We start from the raw sequence: 23243 nt of genomic DNA on the forward strand, positions 1-23243 counted from the left end.
CCCAACCAAAACCAAAACCTCTAAGATCCTGTTATTATCCAAAAAACCTATCCTTGTAATAAAGCCCTCTGAAGTATAGCCAAAGTAATGCTGAGTCAGTCTTCTTGACCCTCATACTCTCTCTCCCTCTTTAGGGGACGGTAGAGTCAACATGAAACATGATTTCTGAGTGGAATAATTTATTTTTTCAAAAGTGTAGGGCGTGATGTGATTATTATCCATTAGAAATTAATCATTGCCAAAATGGCTGTTCCATAGCAGAACAGAGCATGAAGAACTTCCTAAAAAAACACATCTAAAACTTCATATAAAACACACAACTTCCTTAAAAACACTCCATACTTCCTCAAACACTGCCAGTGCCCACTTATGAGGAAGCTTTTTGACCAGGATGTGGAATCATAAGGACAAATTCACCTTATTTTGAATCTCCATAGAACATCTTGCAATTGCCATAATCTTTATTACATTAATGTGAATGTTAATATTGAATTAGCCTACAGCATTAACTATTGGCAAGATTTTAGAAAGGTTAAAACGGTAGCCTAAAACTATAAAAAAAAATGTATTACAAGACCATACATTTATTTCTTTCTTGTCAATATTCAACTTGAAAGCAGTCATCTTTCTTAACAGAAATTTATTTATTTTTTCTTACTTTCCTTGTGTTTCTCTTTAAATCAGTCTCATCCCCTTGCTTGGTTATTTGCTTCGCCAATCTCATTTACTGTCATATAGGCTCTCCAAGTCTATTTGGTATTCAGTTCGGTGAGTGTTTTAAGGGGCAGCAGTATCCAAGGCAACCCGCCTAGTCAATTTCCCAGTGTCCTGTCATTTATATAAGGAGGATGCAATATACACTGATGTGCTCATGGAATTCAAATGCTTGTCACACCGCAAGCAGAGCCCACAGGAAATTCCAGCACATGTTTGTTTCTAAATATGCAGATGTTATTATTATTGCAAAGTCGAATACATGTTCAATAAAGAGCAAGGCTGAATTCTGTTCTTTTTCTCTCAATTTCATGAGTCTTCAAAAACACTTTATTCAAGGTTCAAATTCCATTAATACAAAACCAGATTTACAGTAAAATAAAGAAAAATATAACTCGCACAATTCACAAGGTTCAAATCACTGATGGCAGGATTTACCTCTTCATATGTAAAACATAAACATGAAACATCTATTCTACATTTTCTGTTATGACAACCAAGCTGCTCCAACATATACACAGATCACTGGTTCTGTCTCTGTGGTGTTAGTCTGACCGCACTTTAATTTGCTCTTCTTCTCTCTCTGTCTCTACTGTACTTTAAATCCTCTTTTCCTTAATTTATTTTTCATTTTTCCATCCTCCTGAATGGAGGCACTTCAGGGCGGACGCCAAACTTCTTGGCAGTCATGCATGTGTCCATGCATGTGCCGGAGAAAGAAGCTGGCGTTTTAGTCCAATAATATAAAACACACCCTTTGTGCCTCCATCGTTCCCCAGAGAAAAATGCTGTTAATCATTTTACGGGGTCTGTTGCATATTCTGGGACTTTTCTGAGAGCTTGCTTTTGCTGATTAATTTCAATGAATATCTCGAAACCTTAATGAGTGACGTCAGAGCCTATTCAAATATCAAAAGGAAAAGAACACCATGTACAATTTTACACTTAAAACGCAAGACAATATAAACACAAAGCACAAAAACACAAGAAAAATAAATACCATGAAAGATAAATAAGGCAATACATTTCAGTACAGATGAAAAAGTGCCATCAACACCGAAGTCTTTTTAAAACAAAGAACTTTTTTCAGATGCTCCCTAACTTTGGAAGATTTATCTTTTATTTAACATAAGATCATTTGGAGACACTCACTTGCTTTAGAAGATTATCCAGATATGATTAGCACAGTCCTCAAATAATCAATTCGTTTTTAATATTAAAGTAAACACTTTTCTTGACCACACCCATTCCAGATCATTCTTAATTTGATTAGCATCAGTCCTTCACATGATTCAGATATTAGTTTTGTTCCAAAACCTAGTGAGCTGCCTCGCTGTCTACATAGGCAGCAATCTAACTCATTGTACTCAGTATGTTATTTGAGATACTCTACATGGGCAGAAACTCCATACACCACACAAACAGTTTTGACTTGCAATGGAAATTGTAATTAACATGTTGCAAAAGGCTCAATATTTTAATAAACATAAAATATTTGACATTTTTAATAATACTATAGGCTACTATTCGAAAGTTTGGGGTACGATTTTTAAATGTTTTTGAATGAAGTCTCTTATGCCCACCAAGGCTGCATTTTTTTTTGATAAATACAGTAAAACAGTAATATTGTGAAATATCCGTGTTCTATTTAATAGATTTGAAAAATTACTCAAGTCTTTACTGTCACATGATCCTTCAGAAATCATTCTAATATGCTGATTTTCTTTTGTGCTACTTTATATTTTTGTGGAAATCGTGATTTTTTTTTTCTTAAGATTTCATGGTGACTAGAAAGTTAAAAAGAACAGCATTTATTTATAATATAAATCTTTTGTAACAATGTCACTTTTGATCACTATAATGCATCCCTGCTGAATAAAGGTATCAAAAATCTTCCTGATCCCAAACTTTTGAACAATATTGATATTTTTCTTTAATGAAACATACCTTTATTTATAATTTTTTTTCTCTTCTCATCCCCTACCTTGCATGCATCTTTTCACTGAGCATGATGCTTTAAAATGCTGCCACATGCAAGCAGCTTATTAGGTTTAGGAACAGTGCAAACATCTTAATATGACATGAATGTACTATACTGTATATTGCATGTTTTGTTGTAATTATTTGTTTTGAGCAGCTTTGTAAGCACCTGTCTATGCGCTCCTCGGCAGCCTCTGTGCTGAACTCTGCATTCTGCTCCGGTTTTTCCGCCCCCTCCCTTTCTCCTTCTCTCCCCCTCCTCTGTGCCTGTGCCGGTCTGATTTCTTTCTGTCTTGTTTGTTATGCTTGTGATTCCCTGATTCCTTGTTGTTGTGACGTTGGCTGAGTTCTTTGCAGTGTCGCTCCAGTTTGCTGTGGTTGATCAGTGCCATCACATCCTGGTACCACGGCTGGGCGGTGCCAAGGAAGGGCTGCAGGGTGGGGCTCCACACGATTAAACGAATAGTAACGGCTGTCCAGCGGAATTGATGCTCTTCTAGCTGACAGTGATAAACACCGCCATGATTGAACTCAGTCCGGGGAATGAGGATGCCCCTGTCGATGACAATCAGCTGCTCCCCAGATTTGACCTGAAAGACAGAGGGTTAAAATTTAGTTCAAATAATCTCAATATTGATAAACTTTGGGCATGCGTATTTTCAGGGTGTGTGTACCTTATGTCGCTCCAAGCTGTTCTCGGCTATGTCTTTATACCAGGTGACAGTGGCATGGTGAGATTTGGGTAGACACTCTAGGTAGGTGCTGTTACCCACGGCAACAACTTGTGTCTTCTCCTCTGCCTCCACCTGAAGACCAGCTAAATAACAATGAATTAAATAATTAAAACAAAATGAAAGAATATTTTAAATGAAATAATTAGGGTTTTCAATTAAATTGTAAATAATAATAATATTATTCTTATATACAATTAAGTCAAAAAAAAAAAAAAAAATTATATATATATGTATGTATGTATGTATGTATGTATGTATGTATGTATGTATGTATGTATGTATGTATGTATGTATGTATGTATGTATGTATGTATGTATGTATGTATGTATGTATGTATGTATGTATGTATGTATGTATGTATGTATGTATGTATGTATGTATGTATGTATGTATGTATGTATGTATGTATGTATATATATATATATATATATATATATATATATATATATATATATATATATATATATATATGAATGACCCTGGACCACAAAACCAGTCATAAGTTGCACGGGTATATTTGTGGCAATAGCCAACAATACATTGTATGGATCAAAATTATTGCTTTTTCCTTTATGCCAAAAATCATTAGGATATTATGAAAATATCATGTTCCATGAAGAAATGTTGTACATCTCATAAATATATAAAAAATTTATTATTATTAGTAATATGCGTGGACAACTTTAAAGGCGATTTTCTCAATATTTTTTTGGAACCCTCAGATTCCAGATTTTCAAATAGTTTTATCTCGGCCAAATATTGTCTTATCCTAACAAACCATACATCAATGGGACACTTATTTATTCAGATTTCATGTGATGTATACATCTCAATTAAAAAAAAAATGTATTGTTGATCTTTCTATGTGCACATGCATTTCATACCATGGGTCACCACATTTTTAAGACTCAAATACTTTATGTTAATTGTATTTTTCTAAAGGCTTAAATGATGCCAAGTTCATTTAACCTTTTAGTTTTCACCAAGATTTAAATGAATGTAATCAACAATGAAAAACATAATAATAAGCATTAAAGGGGTGATGAATTGAGAAATCAATCCTTGTTAGTCAAAGAAAAGCTTTTACTGACACCAGGCCCAGAAAACGCTCGATCTCAGAATATTTCGACCCTTGACGTCATCGAATGCTGAAGCGCCGCCTCAAGCCCACCCACCGATTCGTGGAGCTAAACGGGCCGCACTATCGAGCAATGAACATGCCAGTTCCAGCTCACGTGCGTAATGCTAGGTTCACACCGAACGCGAATAGAGCGTCAAATTCGCGTCTAGTTGGACGCTTGAACATTTTGAATCCATTTTCACGTCCAATTCGATGTGGACGCGCGAATGGATTCAAAATGTTTTATCATATATATATATATATAAATAGAGCGTTTGAAGCGAAATAGACGCGCATTTAAGGCGCTCCAGGAGAAATAAGTCATAAAACACCACTCTGCCTCTTTTCATTTTCATTAAAAAATATTTTAAACATTAGCCCGGCCTGCCGACGGGCTATCTTAAATAGTGAAATGTGTGCGTGTGTCTGTGTGTGTCCGGTTCGCGGTTATATTCACTGATCGGGCCGGCCAAGTAATAAAAATATAGCATTCCAATCAATCGCGGGTGGATGAGAGATGAATCATTGTTTGATAAAGACATTTTGCGAGTCCAGTGAACGTTTCTCCAGACGCTTTCAAAACAATCCCCACATGTACTGAGGAGAGCTGAAGCTCATTAAATGTGCAAATCTTATCCAATCCTAGGTGTGGGCGTTAACTTCCAAGTCTTCAATGCGGCACGCCCATAGAAACCGAGCGTTTCTACAGAGAGCCTCAAAACCAGGGCAGAAAATAGCCTATTACTTATTCATTATGATGTTTTTGAATGTAAAAACCACGCAAACATCATAAGTTGACCTTGAAAAAAAAAGCCAGTTCATGACCCCTTTAAAATAAAATTTTGTTCTATGCAGGATGTTTAACAACAGTAAATGTCTGGTTGTCCGTGTCTCTTACCTCCCTGTCTGACACACTGGTTCAGCAAGTTACCGTCATCATTAACCTGACGAATATTTCTTCTGCAGACAAGGAGGAATGTTTCAGGTCAGATTTATTTCCGATATCCCAAATACCAAAGTGGTTTCAATGTAAGGGAAACTGCTGATGTAACGGATTCTATCAAACAAGCTGCCCATACAAGATGCTTTTTACATTTTATAATCAGTTGTAATCAAGGTAAAATATGCGAGTGTGAGATGTGTGTCACCTGTGTGCAGTTGGCATGTATGGGCTGCAACAGTGCCCGTCCCAAGTGCAGTATGGGTCTCTAGCGAGACAGCATTCAGCACAAGCCTGGCCGTACAGATCACAGTGGAACAGACCCAACTGAACCACACCCTCTGCTGATCCAGCAAACAGCCACTGCTGGAGACAAAACACACACAACACACACAATGATATGGGCTGTGATCCTGTTTACAGCTTTTTTCAGTAAGCAGGAATACTGGGCCAGAAACCATTTAGACCACATTCTTATATACAGAATTACAGCGCTCTTTCCATCCTAGATCTTGCATGGAAAAAAAATGTGTGAAAACTCTCAGTTTCATTTTAAGTATCTTCCACCCTCTCAAGTTGCCATGGCGACAGGATGGGGAACGTTATATAAAAGTGTGTATAGTCATGTACGTTTGCATGTGTGCTTCTATTGATAAACATTGTACCTTTTTCTTGGACATCGTCATGGCAGTGATTGGTGACTTGTTCTGTTGAATGACAGGAGATGAGCAGTTAATGTTTCAAGTTTAAAAAGTCATCCTAATGAATCTGGAATGTTAAAGCTGCAGATGTTTTACCTTAAAAACCTGCAGCTGTTCCAGAGTGACTTCCTGATTCTGTCCATTAGCTTTAGGAAGGTGAATCGCTTTCAGAACCAGCCCAGAATCTGAACACACACACACACATAAATTTGAGATTGAGAGTGGGCGAACATAAATATGCGATTTGCAGTAAAAATTGTTGTCCTTTGGCAAGGCATTATAATGAGGTGGTGATAGCTCCCTTAAATAGATAGGGATTTAAACTATTCCATGTACTACAAGAGGTGGAAATGCAATGTCGCCCCAGGAGGGCTTTCTGTGCGGAGTTTGCATGTTATTCCTGTGTGGGTTTCCTCCAGGTGCTCCGGTTTCCCCCACAATACAAAAAACATGCAGTATAGGTGATTTGGAGACGCTATATTGTCTTTAGGTGTGAATTGGAGATTTGGGAAAAGACCTGGCAACCTACCCCGGAAAAAAATCATTGCCAAGAAAATTAATGGACAGTCTCTCGTGTATGACGAGAGATGGCCCATAGAATCACCAATAGTTGGATATGAATGAATTAATGAAAATCTGTATAGGAGTTGGTTGATTTTAGCCACTCCCACTTAACCAGCTGCTTTGATGTGAACAATGGATGTGTATCCCGGGGAAGGCTGTGTTATGGCGAAACATGTTGATCAACATTTTTTTATGTTTTAATGACCAGTGATGCCAGTAACGCGTTACTCTAATCTGACTACTTTTTTCCAGTAACGAGTAATCTAACGCGTTACTATTTCCAAACCAGTAATCAGATTAAAGTAATTTATCCAGGTCACTGTGAGTTACTATTTTAGTAATTTTCCTTAGCAAAAATATATATTTTTGCTTTCTTCTTGCGTCTCAAGGAGAGTATTTATATTAAGTGAGTATTTATATTAAGTCTTTATGGCCCCACACTATATTAGGTGGCCTTAATTACTATGTACTTACATCAAAAAATAAGTACAATGTACTTACTGTGTTTATATTGTATTGCAAAACACTTTTGCTGATATGGAGGTGGGATACGGGTAGGGTTAGGGACAGGTGTGGTGGTATGGGTAAGTTTAAGGGTAGGGTTAGGTGTAAGGGAAGGGTCAACAGTGTCATTACATCTGTAATTAATTTATGTAGTAACATTTGTAATTACATACAGGTATATTTAAAAATGTAAGTACAACGTAAAGACATGTATGTACACAGTAAGAGCATTGTATCAAATTATTAATTAAAATGTTAGTACATAGTAGTTAAGGCCACCTAATATAAAGTGGGTCCGTCTTTATTAAATTTTTTATTAAAACATGTTTTTTTTTTCAGGAAATGTTTTTTCATTTCAACTTAAAATGTCAGGAGATACATTGTTGACGTTACTGTTAAAAATGCACTTCCAATAAAGTGAGTGCTGGCAAAAACGGTTGTCATTTCTATGTTGAGGCGGCAGGGGTGTTGTCGGCAACTGCTGAATGTAACTAATAAAGTAGCTTGTAATATAACTTAGTTACTTTTAAAATCAAGTCATCTGTAAAGTAACTAAGTTACTTTTTAAAGGAGTTATCAGTAATCAGATTACTTTAAGTAACTGTGGCAACACTGTTAATGACCCAACTTATTAAAGGCGTTTTAAGCTTAACCACACGAGTGCCTTGGAATATTTTGTTGTTACACACATACAACACACAATATTTACAAACTATACGTACATCTCACATAATATAAATCCTAAATTCAGTAAACCTGCAGTTTATTTTAATATTGACCACAAACACACACCTGTGCCAATGAACAACACGTCATATTGTCCATCTACCGCCTCCACTCTGTCCACAAGGAGGCGGGTCAGCTTATAAGACACGCCCACTCTGATCAGCAAAGGATGACCCCCAAGAGGATGCACCAGCTCCTGCATTAAAGGATGTGTGCGGCTAAAGAAGATAACGTCATCGGGATATTCCCTCGTTGATTTAAAGCCTCCGTATGTGCTGCTGGGACACTGAATATTGACAGAAAGTTCAGTATTATTGTCTAAGTTAAAAGGTCAAAAAAATTAGACATGCATGGATGATTTTCATACTGACTTTTAAAATATTAATAATTTAATGACAATGTTAAATCTTTAGCAAATCTCAAAATGAATAACCATTTTTATACTGTACATTACACTGTTGTGATGCCAAAATTTATTTCAAGCATTTAAAATTATTGATTTTATTTTTAGTTTATTTAGACAAAATAGTACAGAATTTGAATATTGACTCACTGTGCCAGGTCTGGGATAGGGAACTCGGCCTGTATACTCTGTCCACTTGTACTGTTGTCCCTCCCTGTGAAGGAAGTTTCCTTTAAAAGCTCTAATAATATCCTGCATGCGGTACACGCACACAGCGGATCCGTTCAAGACATTGCTGTAAGGAGAGGAAACAAACACAAAATAGATATAAGAATTATTAATTGATTGAGAATTAGGTAGACCGCAGCAACTACAAACATGTGAATCAATCACAATGTATCAAAGCAACAACATTAATCTTATTCAATTCTCCAGCGTGTTTTTGACCCAGCTTAAACCCAATTAAAACTCAGCTCTGGTGGCACAAATGAAAGTGACAGTGGCATCTGGTCTAAAGTGAATTGAATCTGGGTCTGCCGTAAAAGCTGGAGTCTTTAAGAGTCTCTGAGAGATTTAACACACTCAGTAGAACAGCTCAACAGAGAGCAATAACACTGTCACTCTTTCCAAACAGCTTTTTCGGAATCCATACTTCATTGTGTACTCCACCCTAAGCAACCCTCTCCAAAACCTTGGGCAGACACACACACATATTTTCACAAAGAAAGATGAATGCATATGCAATTTGAGATGGCTGATGTAAAATTGGTTCAACTTCTAATGTGTTTTAAACATCATGGGTGCATCATTAATGTCATTACAGACCTGCTGGAAAGTATGACTCAATAATACTGCAATTTTATCCACACCCTTAACCACATACACACACAGGGTTTTCATGACTTTAAAAGTCAGACTTTTACACTACTCTTTTCCATACAATTAAAGTGAAGGGTGACCTGAGGCCATCAAACTCCAAAAACTCCAAAAACAACAAGACAGCACCATAACAGTAACATTACAGTCGTGACCATAATTTCTGAAGCCATACAATAGCTCTGTGTGCAGAAAAGGCAGAATGTTTATTCATATCATAACGATTTAAATAACGGTTTTCTATTTAATATATTTGAAAATGTAATTTATTTCTGTGATGGTAAATCAGAAATTTCAGTATCATTACTCCAGTCTTCAGTGTCACATGATCGTGCAGAAATCATTCTAATATGATGATTTGGTGCTCAAGAAACATTTCTTACTATCAATGTTGAAAACAGTTGTGCTGCTTAAAGGTACAGTAAGCAATTTCTGGTAAACGCTGTTAATATTTGAAACCACCAAAACAAACACGGCCCTACACAAAAGGTTTCACACCCCTATCTTGCTGCTTCCACCCCCACAAAATCGGCGCGCGCGTGCACGCTCACACACACACACCTGACAGGGTCTCAATCGAGATTGCGCGCGCCCACAAACACACAGACACACCTGACAGACTGCTCTGTTCTCAATCGAGATGTGTTATGGGCTGCCCTCGTCAGTCTCCACGACAGGGGCTGAATCTGAAATCGCCCCCTGAAACCTGAATCACTATTCCTTACCCACTAATTCATTTCTTGATGAGTGAATGAAAACGAGTGCATGAATTCGGACAGCCGCTGTGTTCAGCTGTACACTCATTATTGCGGTGCAATGTGGGATTGAATGAGTGCACCCAATAACGTCCACTATGGTTTTGGACACCACTACAAATGGCTGTCCCCTCAAATAATGCCCTATTTGAGGGTATAGGGGGTGATTTCGGATCCAGCCAGGGAGAGTGCTGGCCTGCCGAATCGGCACCAGGTGACAAACTAGGCAAGTCAACCTCATGTATAACATTAGGTACAGCTGATTGAGCGTGTGTGCGCGCACAGTGCGTGGATGTATGTGTGTGAGCGCGCCGATCTATTGGTGTGTCTACGTGTTTTAAATGCAATTACAAAGCAATTGATTGGTTTTGTTTAACTCTGAAACATTTTTTGAGTTGTGTTGTGGTAAAAATAGCTACGGGTAGAGCCAGTTGATTGCCGAGTGCAACCATTCTACGTCATCAACCTAGAACGCAAACAAAATGGCGCCGCCCATTGTCCAAATATATAATGGATTTTTTAAATAACGTGGATCTTTCATGGGTTTTCTACTACATATTTCAGTAAGAGACATAAATTATGTTATATTAAGCCATACAAGTCTTGACACCAGAGGATCCCTTTAAGTTCTCTCCAATGGTGGAAAGCTTCTCCGATATTAACGCGGGTGCTACCACTTGCCTGTTCGTAACCATTCTTTTTGAAGTTATATTCCCCTGGAATTTCCCGCTTTTGTATTTTCACTGCCATCTATCTCTTTCTATAGTCCCTCTGCTAATGTCTATCTTGTGCACTGAGCTCTCTCTCCGCCCCATCATGAGTGTATCCGCCCCTTGCTGCTGATTGGCTACAAGTGTGTTTTGGTGCTTGGTTTGATACACTTTTCAACAGCGTTTTTCAAAAATCGCTTAAGCAGTGCATCCACCAAAGCGGGGTTTTATCCAGCAGAAAAAAATAGGCGTTCTGCTGAAAACGCCTTTCTCATCAAAATAAGTTAAACATATAAACCTTTTTATAAGTTATATAAAGAATTAAACTCATTAAAAAAATTCAGTTTAATGTAATTTAAGTTGAAATGACTTAAACATCCAAGTTGATTGTACTTAAAAATGTAAGGCAGCAACTTTTGTTTTACAGTATAATAAAGAAAGTCAAGCAAGTTTGGTATTTTAGGTGAGTAAATGTTGACAGAAATTTCCTTTTTTAATGTCAGCTCTTGCTCTTGGTTTAAAATCTGATACCAGGTCAGTGTGTAAGACTCACCTGGTAGTGGTGAAGAGCCCATAGATGAGGGGGTTCGTTTTATCCTTTCCACGTTGTATGAAAATATCCTCTACGGAAAAACAGAAAATGGTGTTAGAATATTACGTGTGCTTTGTGTGCGCTTCAGTCAATGCTAATGAGAGAGATTGAGTGTGTGTGGTCTCTGGTTTCCTCTCAAGGCTGTATAAACTCATGAAAAGAATATTTACCTGGTCACACTCTCTTTCTCATACAAATAAATGTGTGTAACGCAGCATATTTGCGGTTTCACTTTTGTTAAAAAATACACAAACACCTATATCTTCACAACGAACTTGTGCTGTTGAAGGTACGCTAGTTCATTTCTGCATTCTCACATTCCATCCATGTCAGATATGATCATACGCCTTATCATATCAAACACACACGTTCAGATAGTGGTTCTCAACTGGTTTTTCTTCAGGACCCAGATTTTACAGTGGATGTCAAGTGCAGCCCAAAACAAAGCCAAAATAGTAGTGACCAACTATAGAAGTAAACAAAAAATGTAACATGCGAATGAACTTAACAGACTCAACCATATACAAAATGATTAACATGGGGTCAGTAAGTGTTTTTTTTTTTAAAGAAATTAATATTTCTGCAAAAAGGATTTTTGGCTTGTTTCTAGTCCAAACTAATTCTTAAAACAAGAAGCATTTACTAGACGAGTAAAAATTATTGTCATGTTTTGGGGGGAAATAATGCAAAAAAGAAAAAAAAAAAAAACCAGAAACCTATATAGCACATTAAATTGATCAAAAGTGACAGTAAAGACTATTATAAAAACATTTTTATTTCAAATAAAATGCTGTTTTTAATATCCTTTTTTCAGTTCCCACAAAATATTAAGCAGCACAATTGTTTTCAACATTGACAATAATAAGAAATGTTTCTTTAGCACCAGATCAGCATATTAGGGATCATGAGACAGAAGACTGAAGTAACATTTAAAAAAACATTTTAAAATATATTAAAATATCTATGTAATAATGTTTCACAATATTACAGTTCTTACTGTATTTTTGATCAAATAAATGCAGCTTGGTGAGCACAAGAGACTTCTTTCAAAAACATTCAAATATCTTAGCAAACCAATCAAAAAGACTGTGGAGTTTGATCAAACACACTGCCCTTGACATCAACAAAACATAAGGGGCATGACCCACCAGTTTGAAAACCACAGTATTAAACATTCATGCTACAGCGGACATGCTAATACAAATTTACTGACTCTCATAAACAGTTTAAAACAGAGAACATAAACTAGATCTGCACTATAAAACGGTTGCAACTTTTATTACTCACCACTCTGTGGTAAACCACACATACACACACACAGCCGCTCTGTTTTCCCCTCATATTTTACACTCAAACCAACAGAATCCCTTTAATTAAGCATTCACACTCCCTCTTCCCCTCTCAATCCCATTACTATCCCTCATTTTTGTCCCACCCCTCCTCCATCTCTCTCTCCTCCTTTTCAGATTGTTTTCACCACCCCCCTATTCTCTGGCTCTTCTTCTCTTTCACTTTTGCGGGGACGCTATAGTTGTGTCAATTTCCTCCAACAAAAGCTTTTGTTCTCCTTGAGCACAGATAGTTTTGTCTGTCCTGCACTTGTTGACACTTCTCTATCCTGCCCCTATCCATCCTTATCCCTCCTAACCTCTGATTCTCCTGCTCTCTGCTGTCCTCCCTCATCCCCATCTAGAGCTAACCAGTAGATTATGTGTAAACAGGATGGGGGTGCCACCGTAGACGTGAAAATGCACACACACAGACACTGACGGTCTTCAAAACATTCAGCAGACCACCAAGACAAATTGCATATGCACTGGCGCACTCATTTTAAAGGGAAAGTTCACCCAAAAATGATAACTACCCTATGATTTACTCACCGCCAAGCCACCGCCATTATTACTGCTCAGACAACATATACTTACATGTTTATCACTTTTAACAGTGGTTTATGTAACTTCAAAGGGTTTCCTTTAAAATGACACCAGTATGGAGAGCTTTTCAATTTGGGTAGGCCAAATCCAGGCGGAAATGATACCAGAGTAATTTAGTGTAAATAAGTTACTTTGTGTAAAACAAATGCCAAAGTGATGCATATATCAAGAAAATAGAGACTCTAAGCCTTCAAATGGTACCACATATGAGGTCAGATCTCCTCCACAGACATTTAAAACATTTAAAATACATGAGGTATGTCATTCTGGACCCTGACCCTGAACACCTTCTGATGTAGTGTTTACCACTGGGAAGTTCGGAAATAATTTTAATACCAAAATTCCCGAGATGGGCGTGCCATAAACTTAAAACATGTTGCGGGGAGAACGACTGCTGTGACAGGTATGATTTATTAGTTTTTTCTCCCTAAAACACCTAGACACTTCATATAATTTTGGTTTTAATAAGATTTTCCCAATAAATAGGCAAGAATAAACCTGGTGTCCTCCATGATTCCTGTTCATTATGACAACAAAGCACTTGAATGCAACAAGCTCGTAATCACGACTTCTGAAGTGGGAATTTTGAAGTTTCAGGTAGCACATGAAGGCAGCATAAGCGCTCAGTTTCTTCAGTCCTTTGTCTTGAGTTGATGTTATGTTGATAGTGTTATACTAATGTCTGTTCATTAAAACCCCTTTTGTTTTGGATTATCTACACGACAAGTGTGACACTAACATTTAAACACTTTAGAGTCAGCATGGAAATATCAGTTGTCCTCCTAACTATGTCAATATTAGCACATTAGAATGATTTCTGAAGAACATGTGACACTGAAGACTGGAGTAATGATGCTGAAAATTCAGCTTTGCCATCACAAGAATAAATTACATTTTAAAATATATTAAAATAGAAAACTGGTATTTTAAATTGTGATAATATTACAGTGTCATCTCCGGTTATGTATATAACCTAGGTTCCCTGAGAACAGGGAACGAGAAGCTGCGTCAGCTGACGCTACGGGGAACGCCTCCAGCGTGACAGGTGTCTGGATCACTATCGAATCACGTCAATCCTATTGACCGCCAACAGCCTATGATGTCATCAAGGTGCGACCAGGAAGTATATAAGGGTGCCTTGCCAACATGACACCGCCCTTCGTCTTCAGGGACTGTTTGGCAGGCAAAGTGACGCGGCGTCTCGTTCCCTGTTCTCAGGGAACATAGGTTACATACGTTACCAGAGACGTTCCCTTTCGAAAGGGAACTCGCGCTGCGTCAGCTGACGCTACGGGGAACGGTAAACCCACGCCGCCATGCCGAGGGGAGTGCATGCCTACTGGCAGTGACAACTTTCAGGACAAGCAAGTTCCATTGAAATGCCTGAACCACTCCCCCTCTGGTCACACAAGGCTGTCAGTGACAGCATTCCCTACGGTCATAGCCCAAGCTATAAACCTGAGTAGGAAAATTCGAACACTTAGAGAAGTCCTACCCAGGCCGCTCAAAGGCCTGGATCCAACCCATTCAAAAGAAAGGGGCTCCTTTAAGGGAATGTGGCTAGGGGGCCCTAGGGCCCGATGGCGACTGCTGTCTGTTTGGCAGCCCAGAGAGCCAAATCTGTGGTGAGGTGCAGCTCAGACATCGCATCAGGGGTAGGCCCTCCCCCTGATCGAGATCCTTCAGCAAGTCGGCCTGATATGCCTGCAACACCGCGGTGGTATGCAGTGCTGCAGCGGCCTGACCCACTGACGTGTAAGCCCTGCCGTTCAGGCGCGAGGTGATCTTAAGCGCCTTGGATGGCAGGGTGGGAGCTCTCAGTGTCAATGGCCTCCCGGTCACTTCGCAAACGTCTCATCAATCGGTGGCATCGACACATACCCAGACTCGGCCGATCTCTCCACATTAGCGAAATTCCCCCGCTGATACTGAAAGATCCGGGCCGAGTACGGGTTCTTCCATGCTCGTGCAGATCCGGGAGGAATGGAAGGCTCCCCGGAGGTGAGGGGTTATGACCGGAGAGAAACCGATCATCGAGACGACTCGCACGTTCGGGTTCTCTCCTAACGCGCTGCCACTGTAACTGCAGCCTATCTGTAGCGCGCTCCATAACCTCCAACAACTCCGAATACACGGGGCAGGCTGGCTGAGAGGGTTCGGCCTCAGCCGATTCATCACCACCCTGCTCAGCCATCCTTTGCTCAAACGGAAGAGCATCAGCTGATGAGGAGGAGAAATCCGACTCCTCTCCCACCAGCTGCCCCTCAAGTACACCGTCCTCCAGACGACGAGCCAGCTCCATCTGGAAACCCCAGGACAGTAGTCGCCGCTCGGCCTCAGCACGAGCGGGACCGTCCCCAGAAGCTGGCCCTTCTTCCCTCGAGAAGAGGGCCAGGCGAGAGCGGAGCGTCCGGATGGGGAAACGCTCACAATTCGTGCAGGCAGGCACTACACACAGGCAGTACACACAGAGAGTATGCGTGTCCTCAGGCGTCAGAAACCTGGGGCACGGGTCGGCGCACTTCCTAAAGTTGCGCTTCTTCTGTGTGCACTTCATCCTTGAACGTGATTCTTTTCGTTCCGTGATCCAACAAAACAAACAGTCACTGAAGACGAAGAAGCGGTGTAATGTTGGCAAGGCGCCCTTATATACTTCCTGGTCGCACCTTGATGACATCATAGGCTGTCGCCGGTCAATAGGATTGACGTGATTCGATGGTGATCCAGACACCTGTCACGCTGGAGGCGTTCCCCGTAGCGTCAGCTGATGCAGCGCGAGTTCCCTTTCGAAAGGGAAATGTATATGTTGGTCACATAAATGCAGCCTTGGTGAGTCTTCTTTCAAAAACATTTAAAAAATCTTCCCGACCCCAAAACACTCACACACACATAAACACAAGACTAATCCATCTGAATTTCAGCTAATAAACACACCCCCATTCATCATCAACCACACATTATTTAAAATTCCAAACAGATCATAAATAACAAGAATTCATTTAAATTCAACAGCTTCAAAATCAGAGCCACAATAACTAGCAGCCTCACCTCCACACACACAAACAGACATTATCTAAACGTATTTACCAGTACACCGGAACGTGACACATTCTGGAGTACCTTTAATCTCACATACCAAAAAAACCCACCAGTCAATTTTTTTCTTTTTAAGATCTAATCAAGCTCCATATTTCATAAAAACATAAAATTCCATACTATTTTAGCTCTATTCTTCCAGCAACCATCTGATTGTCAGTTTATGCATGTTTTTTTCTTATAATCTATAAACTATTCTTGATTCACATTTACTGTCTGCAGTGTGGTCTGGCTCATCATAACCATGGCAACATGAGGGTCCCAGATGTAGGGGGAGATTATGGGAGATGTAGTTGTTTAGGGGCCGTGGAGCACAATATAAACATGACACAGAAGATAATTCTTATAGATTACCACTATAGGGTAAAAGTACAGCTAAAATGAGACGCATATTAGCATTACAGCATATTTATATTATAAAATCATAACACTTTTCACCTTCACAAGTCAAAGTAAACATGAAAGTGTTCACCAATCAGAACATTGCTGTTTTGCATGTTCTAAATACTTCGGTAGGCCACGAAATAAACACAATTCTCCAACACTTGAACAACTGAACATGCACTGAGTTAAACAAGTTATGTAAACCTAGCTGTTTAAAGATTAACATGGCGCTCGACGATGAATAGTTCTGTTCAGTTGCAGATTTGATAAAGCTGCAGTCAGATCTGGACGTCATTCTTGATTTGTGATTATTGCAGGGTGTGTTTTATATCATATTTGTGTCAAATTGTTTAGGGGTTGTGCTATTGTCAATATAGTCATCAGATAAGTGAGATGAACATTTGAATATGTATGCGTTTTAATGTGTATATTTTATAGACATAATATGAGCATGAGATTATTAGTAAAACTTCAGTCCGCCTGAGGATTCAAGAATTGTTTATTCTATGTGAGGACTTTGTTTACACAGACTGATTGATAAGAAACCGGTTTCTGTCTGAGCGTGTCTGAGTCTGTGTGTGGTTTGTGTGTGTGTGTGAGTTTACTGATAAACTTTTTCCATAAATCAGGGACGTTTGGGCATATATGACACACACACAGTATCAACAGTATAAATTATATTATAAAAAGATGTATAAGGTTATCTCAAAGCCTTATTTAATTTGAGAGATTTGCTTAAACTTTATTAGGTAATCATGTGTGGCATTTCATGTGGCGTGGGTTTTACTCACGGAGTTTGTCGAAGTGTGTGTGTATGCCGTCAGGTCCTGGTACGGAGCAAACAATTCGAGCTTTCTGAAAGGTGCTCCATTTATGAACCAAACTACGCTGTCCGCCAATATCATTCTAGAAAGAGAGGAAAAAGAGAGATAAACACACTGATATATTACCATAATATCCCTTTCCTGCTAGTCTTCTTAAACAAAAAAGTACCATGGTATAACTGATTATTTGGAGATGGTAATATGGATTTTTGGACATGTTCCTTGCTAATACCATGTTTTCGGGCATGTACCCTGGTAATACCATGTTTTTGGGAATGTTCTTTGATGTAGACTTACATACTCTTGTGTATGAATACTTAATCACACTTTTCTGATACCATCATTTTACCATTGGTACCGCTACAGAACTTTTTGTAAGGTTATTAATAATAATTTTGCAATATCCAAATGACAGAAATCTATGGAAACTTGTTTCCGCCAAATATAAAGGCAATAGCAACTTTTTACCTCACATTTCAGAGTTTATATCTCACAAACCTGACTTTATTTCTTACAATTCCGAGTTATTTATAACTAGAGATAAACACCAATGAGCCAAAACATTATGAACACCTGCCTAATATGCTGTTTGTCCTTCGTGTGCTGCCAAAACAGCGCTGACCCACTGAGGCATGAACTCTACAAAGACCCCTGAAGGTGTCCTGTGATGTCTGGCACCAAGATGTTAGAGGCATATCCTTCAAGTCCTGTAGATTGCAATGTGGAGCTGCAGTAAATCAAAATTGTTTGCCCAGCACATCCTACAAATGCTCAACTGGATTGAGATCTGGGGAATTTGGAAGCCAGGGCAACACCTTGAACTATTCATCATGTTCCTCAAACCATTCCTGAACAATGTGTGCAGTGAGGCAGGGAACACCATTGTCATTAAGGGGTGGTCTGGTCTGCAAAAATGTTTAGGTTGGTAGCACGTGCCAATTTACATCTACATGAATGGCCGGACCCAGGGTTTCCCAGCAGAACATTGTCCAGAGCATCACACTCCCATCACATTTACTTTCTCAGGTAAACGGCGTTCACGACCGGCCACGTGACGAAAACAGGACTCATCATACCAGGCAACCTTCTTCTACTGCTCCAAGGTCCAGTTGCTGCTCTGCTCGCGCATCAGAACTGGAACGTTACTTCATAAAGTTTTAAATATGGATAATTTTCTTACACAAACGCATCGATTTGCTTCAGAAGGCCTTTATTAACCTCCCGGAGCCGTGTGGAGCACGTTATTTGACGGACAGATGCATTTTTTATGGACTTCAAAAACAGAGCAACAATTACTGCTATTATAAAGCTTGGATTAGCCAGGACTTTTGTAATATAACTCCGATTGTTTTCATCTGAAAGAAGAACGTCATATACACCTAGGATGACTTGAGGGTGAGTACATTTTCATTTTTCAAAAATTCTATCCCTTTAAGATGTGGCATTGTTAGGAGATTATATATGATGTGTATATATATATATATATACACCTTTCTGTTAGAATCTGTATGTAACACTTTTCAACCAGAGGGACAGTCAGAGACAGCACGTCCTATCAGATTCACAGAGATGGGCACATAATGGCCACACAAGTGCAGTTAGGCACGTAGGAACACATTGCTAGATACCTTACAGACGCGGGCGACTCTAGAATAGAGGACCTTCCCAGCAGTCCCTTCTGCCTCCTGAGCGCGCTCAGTGAAGAACATGTAGACCTTATCATCCTCCTCATTATCACTCTCTGACATCGCTGCAACATGTACAAATTCAGCGCCTGCAGAGACAAAAATACAGTTAACCAACACAAAAATCTGTTATTGTGTAAAGATTTTTTTTGTGTGTGTGTGTTTAACCTGCAAAGCACAGTGCTTCCTTAATTGTTGTCAACAACATGCTGTGTGTGTATTTTTGTAAGTGTTTTGTGCTAGCTGAGGTGTATTTGTGGTTGCACATGTATCACCTTGCAGCCATGAAGAGTGATATTGTTCAGTGCGAATCACATGTCGCTCCCCCAGACTCCGAATAAAAGCAGTATCATGACTTAGAAAGTCAGATGAGATTCCAGCGTACAGCTCACCGTCTGAACAAACACACACAAAGATTTGGATCAGAGTTACACTGGCATGTTTTTACACAAACAGATAAACTATCGACAAACTGTAAACACACTGTCTCACCTATGATGGAGGTAGCTGTTCTCTGGTGAGGGTCGTACGGACATTTTCCCTTCCCTGATTCAGTGTCTTCATACTGCAGCGTTTGTTCCTCAGCCTAAAAAACCCTTTACATTATTTACAGTTCAAATTATTTATTTTTGTTTATACACATTAATTGTTTAAGCATGTTTGGATCTGTATGTAACTTTTTTTTATATATAAAAAAGATAATTTGAATGTTAAATGTAACATTTTAATTATTTCAGTACAGTAATATTTTATTTTATTTGGTTTCGATTTGTATGCAACACTTTTTTATTTTTAATTCTACTTATATTAACATTTAAAAATATATATTTTATCATTATTTTATTTTTTTCTGTTTGTCTATGTATCTAACACATTTTTAGTAAAACAATTAAGTATACTATAACCATTTTAATAAAATAATATTTTATTTTGGATCTGTATGCCACTTTTTATTTTAATAAACACATTTTAATAAAATAATTCATTTAATCTGACATTTTCTATTCAATCACTTGAGACATGCATAGTACATGATAAATGTACTACCTCATGAGTACACAAACACAACAGGAAGCGATTATATGAGAGAGGTGCGTGCTGGGAAATGTAGTCCTTCTTTACCCTGAGGAAGAGGTTGGTAGGGATGAAGGCACAGCGAGGGTTGAACGCTCCAGTTCCACAGGCATAAAGATGTGTTTGGTTATACTGCTCTAACACACGCAGGAAGTTGGCACAGTCCATCTATGACATAAACCGGAAACTAGCGCTCATGAACAAAGCCTGCTCGTGAGGTTGGCCGAGCTTCAATACAGACAACACTAATAAACTGTCCAGACAGTGAGGATTGAAATGATTTGATTTGTTTGTGATTAGACACTTCAAAAAAAGCAAATAAGCTGTGGTACATAATATCATGTTTTACCTGCAAGTTTTTTCCAGCCATTATACAGTCCTGGATCCGATCTGGATTTGCAGGCCAGTATATCTGAAATACACACACAGATATGAGTTTGGTGGACAAGTATGCATAAAAGCTTCTCTTAATCTTATTAAATGTTGATGCATATGCTGATTTCATCATGTAGTATGTGAGGAATTACAGTTGAATGCCACCCTGCATTACTCAGATGAAATCATTATGAACACACACTTAGTTATGTAGACAAGCAGGGATGGGCTCATACACACACTATTACTCACACATGCACAAATACACAGGGCCGTATACATGCAACCCAAGCCAAACAAGTGTTTGAAAAACAATCATACATTAATGGGGGTTAATGCGCAACAAATTTACGTATTCTGTAAAACGGGTCTCATCGCTTCCTGCTTAGGTCTTTTGTATGTGCTTCATTAAATATAGAGCCATTTTATAGAGCCTCCTTCAAAGGAGTGAGCAAAGATGAGCATAACCAATGTTCATCACATATGCAGATTGATATCTAAATGTTTTTTATTTTTATTCTTCCCACTAACATTTAGATATTTAATTCGGGGGGGTGGGGACAGCAACAATAAAAAGTAGCTAGGTTAGATGATTTCCTTAAAAGTCTATAGATATCACTGACAGTTCGTATTGCCTTTAACACTTTAACAACAAGCGGATGCGATAAGACCTATTTTCCTGTTTGTACATGTGACGTCCGGCATGAAGCCTATTGTTTCTTTCAATTTCAAATGCTAATAAAAATGTTTTTTGAATCTGGGACAGTTTTGATAAGATAAAAATCTGTGAGTACAAGCTTTTTTTGTTTGATACTGCAGTAATCTTGGGTGAATTTTCCCCTTAAATAAAAAATATTTTCATTTACTCTTCCTCAAGTTACTTCTTTTTTCTGTACAATGAAAGTAAATTGTGACCAGGGACTGTCTAGCTCCAAAAAACATACAATAAAAGTACCATCATCTCATGATTTATTATAAAGTAGCGGTGTAACGGTACACAAAACTGACGGTTCGGTATGGGTTCGGTACAGCAGTTTTACAAAATGGCTTTTTATTTATTTGTATTGGTTTACTGAAAAAAAAAGGTGTCTGTCCTTAAATTAATTCAATTATAACTAAAAGTTTATTGAAGATATTGTTGTAAACTATATAGGGAGCCCTTACTTGCATATTAATATTAAAGGTTAACAACAGACCCCAAACTATTATCCTAAATTTTTAGATATAATAATCAACACTCAAATAACAGTACGCAAACATGTAAACTTCACATAAGGCAGTTTTTGCAATAACTTCTAAATCTAACTATAAAATAGTTTTTTCTCCAATTCGCTGTTGAAATATAATCATTTATACACAGTGGCTGTCATTTTCATGACAGGTTTATTTAACCATAGGCTACATTAATAATCCAGACATCACTAACAGGTTAAGTAGAATATAATGAATATATAGGCTAATATAGTGCATATATTTAGTGAAAGAGTTGATTTCTCTAGTGTATAAAATTCTGTGGACACTGAATGACTGGCTGAGGTAAATGTGATGCTACATGACATTGTTTAGTTTACAAGCAGTTATATTGAGGTCTTTCCGCCGTTGAAACACTTATAGAGCGATTACACCACATATGATAAGTGACAGTAAGTTGTAATGTGTCCTCAACATACCTTCAGATGTTCATTCATGTTTATTCTTTAGAAAGAGATGATCAATCGCGTTCAGAGATGTTCGCGCATCGCGCGGCCGCTTGAACTGTGATCAGTGATCAGTCACGCCACATTAAAGAGCGTCAAAACTGCATTTATCCTTTGAATTTCGTGAACTCGGATTGAAGTCTGTTCCAAATTTAAAACATACCGACTATTAACTGTTAAAGATTGTATTCAGAAACCGTTCGGTAGGCTACACGCATGCACCGAACCGAAGGCCCTGTACCGAAACGGTATAAGATCTATTCCACGTCTTCTGAAGCCATTTTTCTCAGCTTGACAGCCCATGGTCATCATTTGTTTTCATTGTATATGGGAAAGAGCTGCATGGACATTCTGTTAAACTTCTAGTTTTGTAAGCAAGAGAGAATGGCAGAATTTAAACTTTCGAGTGAACTGTCCCTTATTTAAGAACACAAGGAATATAAGAGAAACGGCGTGTGTGGGTGTGTACATACCTTGCGGGGGTTTTGAGTAATATCATCCAGGCTGGCGGACAACAGATGGTCCTTCATACCAATGTAAAGGCGACGACCGTCTTCATCCGGCAGCAAAGAGTTTAGATCCCCAGCAGGCACAGAGAGAGACATGAGCCTGCCACTCTGCACCAGCTCTAAGGCAGAGAGAGGGAGAGATAAAAAGAAAGAGAACAGGTTATTTGATATATTTCTGTTATGACTGAAGACCCTCTTGGCTTTTCTGAGTTCAGCTTAGGCTATATATGAAGCATTTCTGTTTTTCCATCACAAATCCTTTATATTTGACAGGCCAATAATGAAAATTCAATTTAGCATTATTGTTTATATGGGAAAGGGGGAAAATGAGAAAGAGAGGTTTCT

At 38.6% G+C, this 23243-nt stretch overlaps 1 protein-coding gene across 2 annotated transcripts; it reads right to left on the bottom strand.

Moving 5' to 3' along the window:
- Positions 1-1012: 1012 nt before the first annotated feature.
- sema3h (sema domain, immunoglobulin domain (Ig), short basic domain, secreted, (semaphorin) 3H) lies at positions 1013-23013 on the bottom strand. 2 transcript variants are annotated; one of them, XM_079828092.1, is made up of 16 exons: positions 22863-23013; positions 20667-20729; positions 20366-20485; positions 19736-19829; positions 19519-19638; positions 19187-19332; positions 17526-17640; positions 11282-11351; positions 8538-8682; positions 8051-8270; positions 6287-6375; positions 6155-6196; positions 5698-5855; positions 5448-5509; positions 3369-3511; positions 1013-3284 (listed from the first exon to the last, which is right to left on the bottom strand). In XM_079828092.1, the coding sequence occupies exons 1-16, from the start codon at positions 22992-22994 to the stop codon at positions 2868-2870; spliced, it is 2136 nt and encodes a 711-aa protein (XP_079684218.1). In that variant the 5' UTR covers positions 22995-23013; the 3' UTR covers positions 1013-2867. The 2 variants fall into 2 exon arrangements, with proteins under 2 accessions (XP_079684218.1, XP_079684219.1); XM_079828093.1 differs by having other exon boundaries at positions 1015-3284; positions 5698-5852.
- Between the last annotated feature and the right edge of the window lie 230 nt (positions 23014-23243).

This window comes from Gobio gobio (genome assembly GCF_949357685.1).
Source record: "Gobio gobio genome assembly, chromosome: 10".
Taxonomy (NCBI): Eukaryota; Metazoa; Chordata; class Actinopteri; order Cypriniformes; family Gobionidae; genus Gobio; species Gobio gobio.